At 40.4% G+C, this 11,074-nt stretch overlaps 1 protein-coding gene across 1 annotated transcript in view; it reads right to left on the reverse strand.

The window, feature by feature from the left end:
* The window catches only part of ACP3 (acid phosphatase 3), a 77,822-nt gene extending 69,339 nt beyond the window's left edge, over positions 1–8,483 (reverse strand). The window contains exon 1 of the mRNA XM_063450669.1: positions 8,369–8,483. Within this exon, the coding sequence (XP_063306739.1) occupies positions 8,369–8,482 (114 nt within the window). The 5' untranslated portion in view covers position 8,483. The remainder of the gene's footprint in view (positions 1–8,368) is intronic.
* Between the last annotated feature and the right edge of the window lie 2,591 nt (positions 8,484–11,074).

An 11,074-nucleotide genomic window follows, 5' to 3' on the forward strand; every position in this document is an offset into this window, starting at 1 on the left:
TTAATGATGGTTAAATTTCCCTGTTATGATGTCTCAAGGTTATTCCTTTGATTTAACAATAAGGGACTACACACAATATATTCCATTCCGAGAAACAATCTTAAAAACACAAGAATACATATACATAGTGCAGAACAATTTATAAAGTGCAAAAATATCTTTTCGCTTTACACCCCCCATATGAATTGTACTCACAAAATTGGAGTGGCTAAGTGTCAGTCAAATCGCCACAGGAGGATCAGACCCTGGCTATCAACTGTGTTTTTACCACAACCATCAGTATGCAGCTTGACACATTTATTAAGAAAACCACAAAAAAAAGCCATATATAGTAAAACCAAATATGAGGCATGGTTAGCAAGCCTTTATTAGCTGTATATGGAGTAAGTAGTATCCCTTACTACTTGGTAGCCCTCTCATTGTCCTTGTGTTTCTCAGCATCTCTTCCCTGCAACTTCCATCCACTTCAAGTATAGGTGACATCACTGACGACGCATTTTGTCCACCAACTGGAGCTTTCTTAAGTATACACTCTTATAGTCACTTGACTTGTATTTTATGGCAAAATGTAAAAATGGTAACTTTTTATTCTTTGGTTTTTACTATATCTATTAGCTGATGTGTACTGTGGTCGTTGCTGCCACCCAGTAGTGATGGGAGTGAGCGCAGGACTTCTCTTTTTTATTTGTATTTACTTTGTATCACACAGCCTTGTTACAATGCTGCCGCCCATCCCATGTGTTCCCTATTAAGGGTTAATAAGTATATAGGGGTGTATATGAAAAATACCCCTCTCTGTCTCATTAGAGATATCTTTGCCAGAAGCTCAAGGAAGCAGGCTGAAGGTTCAGTGTTAGGACCCGCTTAGGGGGGTCTGCCTTGATGTTGACAGGCGGGCATTCCCTCCAATGGCCATTGAAGTAACTAAATGACCTCCATTTGTCTAAATATACATAGGGATTAAAGAGAGAGCGCAGGTAACTTTTTTTCCTTTGGTTTTTACTGTATATTGGTGCTGATGTGTACTGTGGTTGTTGCTGCCGCCCAGGAGTGATGGGAGTGAGAACAGGACTTATCTCTTTGCAAAATGTAAACAATGCTATTTCTTGGAAATAGTAATGTTGTGCATTGTCAGCCAAAAGGCATTATCTGTTTATTAAGCTACTACATTAAAATGTAGAAGTAGGTAAAGCTTGATAAATATCTGTGAGACAATGAAACATAGCTATCATTAGTTGCTAAACTATAGTCTAATGTTACAGTATTGAGTGCTGAATAAACTTTGTATTTGACCTTTGTCATTTTGTGGCAGATATATCATTTACACATCAAGGTAAAGCACAAAGTGAAGTCCTCGTCTCTATATATTCACTTGCTTCTTTTACCTGTATGTTTTCCATCCCAAATCATATCAAGCTCATAGGCTCCATAGTGAGGGCAATTATTTAGTAAAATGGCTGTTGTATTAGCAATCAATGAAAGTGTCCAGGTAGAAAAATATAGCATTTAAAGGGACACTGTAGGCACCCAGACTACTTCAGCTAATTGAAGTAGTCTGGGTGCTGTGACCCTTCTGCACTTAGTGCTGCAATGTAAAACATTGCAGTTCCAGAGAACTGCAATGTTTACATTGCAACTCTAAGTCTTTCCTCTATGGTTGTCTAACAGACAGCCACTAGAGGGCTTCCGGATTCCAAACGGACTTTTGGTCAGTTATCTGACGCTGGACATCTTCACGGACCTCCAGCGTCAGATTTCCCCATAGGAAAGCATTGAATAATGCTTTCCTGTGGGGTGGTCTAATGCGTGCGCGGGCAGTTGTCGCGCGTTAGGTCTCCCCCACTGACTGACATCAGTAGGGGAGGAGCGTGGGTGGAGCCTGACCTAGCGCTGAGGGACATCGGATTGAGGTAAGTGACTGAAGGTGTTTTAACCCCTTAGCCCCGCGGGAGGGGGGCCCCGAGGGAGGGCGGCACTCCAGTAACCTATAGTGCCAGGAAAACGGGTTTGTTTTTCTGGCACTATATGATCCCTTTAATGACCAGTAATTAGTGGCTGCTGAAAAGTTTTAACATCTCTCACAGAAATCAGTAGGAGTTGCAACCTACTACATATCACCTGGTTTCCTTGTTAGATGGTAACAATTTGCACCAGTTACTGTCTGACTAAGAATTGTACCTACTCCAACCAATAATTACACTTCCTGCCTACCTGGGCCAAGAGCAACCTGTGGTGTAGCCCCAAAGCACCGGCCACACAAGTAGAAGAGCTTGAGATACAACCAACACCTTACACCTAAAAGAGCTTGCTGCATAATCCTGGAAGAACTTGGTCTCCTGGAGACCCTGAGTTTGTTGTATTGGAGTGCAAGCTCTGGAACAGGCCTGGAGGAGGAGGGGTGGGGCTTGTACCCCACCTTGTCTCTACGTGCAACTCACCAGAATGGAAAAATGGAAAAAACGCATTTGCTGGTGCATTGGCTGACTATCTTTCACATCATACAGGCCTGTAGAGCCTATTGTCTGCTGCAGTCCCTCCCAAACTGGCCTTCATCAGGGCGTGAATATCTCCATACACACGGAGCATTCTACCTGAGAAACTTACTCTGCACTAATATTTCATTTTAAAAGTCTTTCTGGCTTGTTTGCCTAGCTGGAGCTCATGGGTTAACATGCTTACATTCAGCATGTTTATATAGCTTAACATATAGCTTAAGCTAGATATTTATTTAGACTTCCTCTATGACAACGCTTAACTATGCCTTAGGTTATTTCACATTTGGTTTTAGTTATTAATGCTTTTATTGTAGCAGGTATGATTACATACATGACACAAAGATAAAGCACCGCGCTTACAGCAGCAGTAGCTTAGTATCCAACAGCTTAAAATACATAGTAAAAACAAAGAGAATGTTACCTGCGCTCTGGCCTAAATCCCCATGTGCATTTAAACAAAATGGAGGCTCTTTAGTTGTATTCCAATGGCCATGTTAAAGGGTTTTTAAAATACCAATTCCTGTCTCACTGGAGATTCTTGGCTGATATCAGCATATCTAATGTCTAGTGTAGGACTCACCTATTGAGGCTTGCCTTGACGTGGCTGGTGAGCTTATATATTCAAATGGCCATTGGAATACAACTAAAGAGCCTCCATTTTGTTTAAACGCACATGGGGATTTAGGCTAGAGCGCAGGTAACGTTCTCTTTGTTTTTACTATGATTACATACATGGGTCATGGAAACAAGGTTTACGTAACGTTACAATTAGTGTGAATTAGATTTGACAAGTTAAGATTATACATGTTTGGCGTATAGCTGTTTTTTGTTTCATGTTTCTCGTTGCTCATCAAAGTCCATCCATTCTCGGTGTCCCTAAATAACAGTATATGCAACTGTCTCAACTCATAACCAAAATGGTTTCAACTGAATCCGTAGTATTAATTTTTTCCCCCCCCTTATAGGGTTTTCCTCTGCTTACCCTTTCCTAGCTTGCGGCCCTCCCCCCTATCGCCTCTTCCCTGTGAGATCTGTGCCAGGGATGTCCCCCCCGTTCCCTACTTCGGGGGTACTCGATACAGAGTGCTGTCGGTTTTGTGTATTCCGCTTACTATCTAGTTGCTATGTGCATATGTGGCGTTTGTCTAAGCAGTGTTCCCCCTCTAGCGTGTGGTTCTCTCAGTCTCGTTTGTTCGAAGCGGTCTGGCTTTGTCCCCGTCCCCCCCTTTGTTGTGGCGTGTGCGGTATTATTCCCGCTACCCTCCATGTTGGAACTAGTTCCCTTTGTGCTTTATCGTGCCGTTCTCCTCTGCTGTGTAGATGTCTTGTGTTTTTGTGTCCATCCGCTTCTCTTGTCTTCCCTCCCTTCCTCCCCCCTCCATCCTAGTCAACCTCTACTCCTCCGGCTCCCCTCTCTTGTCCCGAAGCCCGTCATCATGTCCCAGTGGACCCCTCCGCGTGTACCCCTCTCCCTCCCATGTGCCTGTTGTACGAGTGTTTGTCCGGTGCCTCCCTTCCGGTGGTGGGAATCTCCCCCCAGTGACATTAAGGGGGTAAGGGAAGCGGGGAAAAACGCCAACACAGGGTAAAAGCCTGGAGTGAGTTTGCCTGCCGCCCGCCCCCCGGGCCCCCTCTCCCACCCCTCCCCCTCCTGCCTGTCCCTCCCCCCCACGGAATCATATTTGGTTTTAAACACTAGAGTTTATGTAATTTCTTAGAGAGTAATCAATGGGTTTCCAGACATGTGCAGTGCATTCTTTGAATCTATCATGCTGGCCCGGTTACTTACAAGACACTAGGTAGATGTACACTTTACTTACTAGCTTGCTTGATTTCGCTGTTTAGCCCACTGTTAAGTGATTAATATATTTTTTAATTTATATTTAGTCTGTTATAACAGAAGACTGTGCATGATTCCCTGTTTTACGTGTATGCTAGATAACACACTCTATAACATTGTTTTTATCTAGTGTGATGACCACTTACTCTCATGATTATATAATATATAGATATAAGTGTACAGTTTTGTGTTTAGCTTAGCCGTGTTTATCTAGCATGTTTATTTTAATTTATCACACTCAGTCAGGAGTTTTTTTTCATTTGCATAACGACTGCATTTTTATCATGTTTAAACCGAACTCCAATATCTTTTTTTCTGTTTTGACAATTTTATGCCTCAATAAAAGAAAGATTAGCAAAAAAAAAAATAGATTTATACTTGACTCATCTTGACTCATCCTATATTAGAAAATACACATATTTTTTATTTTAATACATTTAAGTACTAAAGAAGATCTAAAAGCATATAGTTTCTAATAAGTACAAGTGATATGGAAACTCTAAGGGCAACTGGCTCAGGCAATTACAAGTGAAGTGAATGTGCCGAGTACACAATTTATCCTGGTGGAGTTTGCATGGCAATAAAACTGCAATGATTATGCGTCAGGGTTACCGCCACTGGGTCTGAGGCGCTTCTGGTCCCTAGCGGAGTTTTACTCCAGCATCTGACATTGGACATGCTCACTCTTTACATGAAGATGTCTAACATCTTTTTTGTTTCCCATAGGAAAGCATCGATTCAATGCTTCCTTATGGAGCAACTTTAACCCCTTAACCCCTTAAGGACACATGACGTGTGTGACATGTCATAAATCCCTTTTATTCCAGAAGTTTGGTCCTTAAGGGGTTAAAGGACCACTCTAGGCACCCAGACCACTTCAGCTTAATGAAGTGGTCTGGGTGCCAGGTCCCTCTAGGATTAACCCTTTTTTTATTATAAACATAGCAGTTTCAGAGAAACTGCTATGTTACAATAGGGTTAATCCAGCCTCCAAATCTTCTAGTGGCTGTCTCACTGACAGCCGCTAGAGGCGCTTGCGTGATTCTCACTGTAAAAATCACAGTGAGAGCACGCAAGCGTTCATAGGAAAGCATTGTAAATGCTTTCCTATGAGACCGGCTGAATGCGCGCGCAGCTCTTGCCGCGCATGCGCATTCCTCCGAAAGGGAGGATCGGAGGCGGAGAGGAGGAGGAGAGCTCCCCGCCCGGCGCTGGAATAAAGGTAAGTTTTAACCCTTTCCTCATCCCAGAGCCCGGCGAGTATGTTTTCCTTGCACTATAGTGGTCCTTTAAGGACCAAACTTCTGGAATAAAAGGGAATCATGACATGTCACACATGTCATATGTCCTTAAGGGGTTAAAGAGACACTCGAGGCACCCAGACCACTTCTGCCCATTGGAGTGGTCTGAGTGCCAACTCCCACTACCCTTAACCCTGCAAGTGTAATTATTGCAGTTTTCATAAACTGCAATATTTACCTTGCAGGGTTAACTCCTCCTCTAGTGGCTGTCCACTAGACAGCCACTAGAGGGCACTTCCGTGTTTATAGCACATGAAAAGTGTGCTATAACATCGCTGGAGGGACATCGGCGCTGGATACAAGTAAGTTACTGAAGGGGTTTTAACCCCTTCAGCAACTTGGGATGGGGGGTGAGAGGGAGAGGGGACCTGCAGTGCCATAAAAACCGTTTGTTTTCCTGGCATTGGAGAGTCCCTTTAATACGTGCGCTGCACTCGCCGTGCAGTCGCATTAGGTTCTACCAGCACCATGATGTCGCAGGGGGAGGAGCCCTAGAGAGGGCAGAGGGATCCTCGGTGATGGAAAGAGGTAAGTTTAAAAAAAGACTACAAAAATACAGGTTTGTATTCCTAACGCTATAGTTGTCCCTTTAAAGGGACATGCATCACTTACATACAAAAAAAAAGAAGAAAAACCTTGAACAGTATGTAATAAATGTTTAGATACTCACAACAAACATAGTCATAGTTGGGCACCCCCTCAGCCACCCCTCTCCCTCTTACCCACTAATTGCCTATGTACACCATACTCTGGAAGCTATTACTGAACTTTGAGGTCTGTGCAGAGTATTTTAATAGTTAAGGCTTTATATATTTTTTTGTTTAGCTACCAGCACACCTTTCGCTTCTTTTTGCTTCTAGATGAAATTGTGCTATGCTTACATTTTATCGTTTGCATTTGTGTATTTTTGTACTTTGCATCCAATATAAATAAAGGAAACATGGGAGGAACTTTTCAGTCTACGCAAATTCAAGTACAGTTACATAACACTGAAGCTGCAAAGATCTTTGTAAAATAGAACCTATTTTTGATTTCTATATATTTACACATTTGGCAATATGAAGCCCAATCAACATTGTAACACTCTTGAAACACAAGAGTCTCAGACCGAATCTGACATGCTCCAATTTGGAGAACCAATTTGGATTAGGCACCATCCAGCAACACCCAGCAACACCCAACTGACTAAATACCTAGTTAAATAGGAGGGTAATTCCTGTACTTTTTAAACACATTGTTGAGAATTGCCGCTGATAACTTATCTAGATGAATATGGGTTGCCTTTGGTTATGTAACCCCCCTCTTTTTTTTCTTCTAGGATGATTTTTTGCAAATTACTTCTATTTCTCCAGCTCGTGTGTTTCCCTTTCAGGGAAGTGTTCTGTACTTTATGTTCTGTATTTTAATTCTGACACATATTTGCTAACATCTCTATTTGATGGGCATGTAAAACTTTAAATAAAGATTCTTTAAAAACAAATAAAAACGGTTAGTATATTTTTACTTTATTCTAGTTGTCTGAAACACACCAACTGATCATTTATGTTCTAATATCCCCCCATATACTTGGTAAGCTTCACTGTATTTCATACTAAGTTTTGTTTCTGCATATTTTTTTTTGCTTAACTGTCCCTTTTATATTGTTCTGGGATTGTGTGCGTGGATATTTAGCTAATAACAGGTAAAATTTTGGATATAGAGCCTTCCTGTCTTCTAATTTACTTTGGGATTTTTTGTGAAATGTATTTAATTCAAATAAGTGTTTATAAATGATTTATGATGTAAGCTCCTAACCTGATATTATTGAATAAGCTATACAGAGTTTTAGGGTACTTTTAGAATTCACAGAAAACTTCTGTTCTGTTCCAGTCCTCCTTGTGAAGGATTATAGCATAGGAAGTCGCTTACAAACAAACAATTGCACTGGTCCAACTTTTTTTTACTGAAACACACGCTCCCAATTTTGTTTTTACTTATGTAACAAGATATCAGTATGTTTATTGAACTTGTTTGGTCCTTTTTATTCAGGTATATTATGATTTGTTATAATGTCATGCAGTAATTTTCTGAGCAATCAGGAGATTAAAATAGATAAAAAGCTTAAAAATAGCTGTTTGGCTGGTTTGTGTCCCATAATTTGACACAGTTCTTGTATGCATCATACAAACTAAGGGGATCTCAGAACTGTGTCATAATGCTGTGTCAAAAAACGGCATAAAATGGTTTTAAAATACTGATTTATCCAGATAACACAGATAAATATATATATACATTGGCCAAATACATATTGAAAATAATTATACAGATTATAGTAGTGTAGTAGTATGGTCTAACATAAGCAGTGTATGAGTCTCTGGCCATAGGTCTCTGGCCATGAATCAAAATTTACATTTTATTCAGAAAAATGGGCGAGGAGCCGACATAAATAGTACCATGGGTAATACTTATATTATTTTATATATTTATATAGCCCATGCTTTGCTGACTGCCAGGTTCAAAGGACAGTTTGTAACAATAATTAACAGGCTGCTAATATAAAGCACTCTAAATTGCAGGAAAACAAAGTCTATATTTAATATTATTTTTCACACCTCATACATAATTGTTACATATAGGTATATTAAAAAATAAAACTCGGGTAGTGAAAGTTCACTCAGTTTCAGCTTTCTAGAATAGTGACACAACAATACAAAAGCATAATGTAAGATATGTTAAGATATCATGCTACTTACTAAAAGAACAAACTTGAGTTGCTTCTCAGCGCGACTTTGGTCCAAGGTCACGAATATAAGACTGATTAAAAAATAGTCCCATGAAGAAAAATATCCAGAACTTGTTGCAGGCATCTCTCTGACAGTGTGCATTAATAAACAAGAAGAACAAGTAGAGTTACAACTCGTCCAGGCAAGATAGAGCTCATTTAAATGGGTTAGGGTGGAGTCAAAATATTTTTTTAACCTAGTAACAAATCTAATCTTATGAAATACTGTAAAGGAAAAGAGGCTATTTATACACTGATTAGCAACAATATTAAAACCATTGACATGTTAATTGAATAACATTGAATATGTTGTTACAATGGCACCTGTCAGAGGGTGGGCTATATTAGGTTAGTCAGTTCTTGAATTTCATGTGTTGGAAGCAGGAAAAATGGGCAAGTGAAAAGATTTGAGGGACTAGGTTCCAATAGAGATGGCAAGAAAACGGGGTCAGAGTATCTCCAAAACGTCAGTTCCTGATATACAGTGGTTAGTATCTACCAAAAGTGGTGCAAGGAAGGCAATCGGTGAATCAGCATCAGAGTCATGGGCGCCCAAAGGCTCATTGATGCACATGGGGAGAGAAGGATAGCCTGTTTTGTCTGATCACACAGAATAGATACTGTGGCTCACATTGCTGAAAACCTTAATGCTGGCAATGATAGAAAGATGTTAGAACACAGTGCATTACAGTTTGCGGTTCATGGGGCTGTGTAGCCACAGACCAGTCAGAGTGCCCATGATGACCCATGTCTACTGTCTAACTGCCTTAAATGGGGATGTGTGCCTCAGAACTGGACCATGGATCAATGTGAGTAGGTTGCCTGGTCTCATCAATCACATGTTCTATTAGATGAGGTGGATGACTGCGTGACTATGCGTCATTTACCTGGGGAGGAGATGGCAGCTAAATGCACTATGGGAAGAAGGCAGGCCTGCAGAGGCAGTGGTATGCTCTAGGCCAGGGGTAGGCAACCTTCGGCTCTACAGATGTTTTGGACTACATCTCCCATAATGCTTTTACAGCCATATTGCTGGCAAAGCATCAAGGGAGATGTAGTCCACAACATCTGTAGAGCCGAAGGTTGCCTACCCCTGCTCTAGGCAATGTTCTGCTTGTAAACATTGGGTCCTGGCATTCATGTGGATGTTACTTTGACATGTACCACCTACACTGCAAAGTCCTGCAAGTTGTAAGGTGAGGCCTCTGTGGATTAGATTTGTTCTTTCAGTACATCCCACATATGCACAATCCAATCCGATTTAGGTCTGGGAATTTAGAGGCCAATGCAACACCTTAAACTCTTTGCAATGTTCCTCAAAACATTCTTTAAATAATTGTTTTTAGCAAGGTGCTAAAGGTGCATTATGCTGCTGAAAGAGGCCACTGCCATCAGGGTTGTACTTGTGAGACATTGCTGAACACAAATATGAGCATTTTAGAGCAGAAAAACATATGACAATTATATTAATCGGTGAAAGGCCAGTTTTTTGTGTGAGAAATGTACCCTACCCTTTGGCTAGGGTTGGTGACTAAGTAGCTACTAAAAACAGACTGGACGTACCCTATTTTGAATACCCTGGTTTGTCTACTTTTGCAAATGGTATGCAATGATGCAGGCCATTTTCATTCCTGGACTGTCAAAGGCAACATAGGCCCAGTAAAAAACTGAAATGGGCAAGCACTTTATTTGACCCATTCATTTTTAAAAACACCATGAAACCTGTACATGAGGCATCGTTATAGTCGTGCAACATCACAGCACAAAAATGTGTGCGTTTAGTGCAATAAAAGTTAACAGAATTATGAAATTCACAGTTAAAATGCCATGCAGAAAATTTTCGATTTCTCACACTTTTTAGATTCTATTCATATTAAGTTGTGTTCCATATATAAATATTTGATGTGAAATGAAAGCCCTGCTTCTCCTGAACAAGATGATATATAATAAGTGTGGGTGCACTTAAATGAAAAAGGTAAACTATGGCTGAACAAACATATAGCTCAAATTCTAGGTTCTGTTTTGGTTCAGATTTAGTAATGAAAATGTATGCAATGTGATGCTTACAGGCCTTTTGTATGTATCCTGCGCTCTTAATAAAATAAAATAAAAAAAGAAAAGAAATCCAAGCTTTATTTCATTAGTTAGAGTATCTTTTTCATGTAGAGGGGTGATAGATGTTTACATTACATGTTTTTTTTGTTAGTGCAAAGTTACTGTAAATTTTCTCACTTACTAAAGCAATGGGCGTGTTGCTGCTGGCTGACGTCCAACAGGTAAGGCTGGAAGATTATAGCATAGAGTGCTTCAGACGTAAAGAACTCTGTGCATCTTTACAGCTCATGCCAGCCAGGATCTGCTTCTTATAAACACAATGCTTCTTGTACTTAGCAAGTTAACGCGATAATATAGAGAGAACAAGTCCAACAACAGCAATGATATGTATAGAGATATTATCATAAAACCAAACAGCAGGTTAAGTACAATCTCTACTAATGTGACTGGGAGGGATCTACTAACTTATATGTTATGTATGTGATCTGCCCCCTATTTCTTACATCCATGAGCTCTCCTTCAGCTTCATCTAAGATATTCTATGCATCTGCAGTTTACATGCATAGAAACCATTATGAATGCAGCCGTACGCAAGAGACTACACTGAATTAATCATCTACGG

The sequence above is a fragment of the Pelobates fuscus genome, chromosome 4, assembly GCF_036172605.1.
Source record: "Pelobates fuscus isolate aPelFus1 chromosome 4, aPelFus1.pri, whole genome shotgun sequence".
In the NCBI taxonomy this organism is placed as follows: Eukaryota; Metazoa; Chordata; class Amphibia; order Anura; family Pelobatidae; genus Pelobates; species Pelobates fuscus.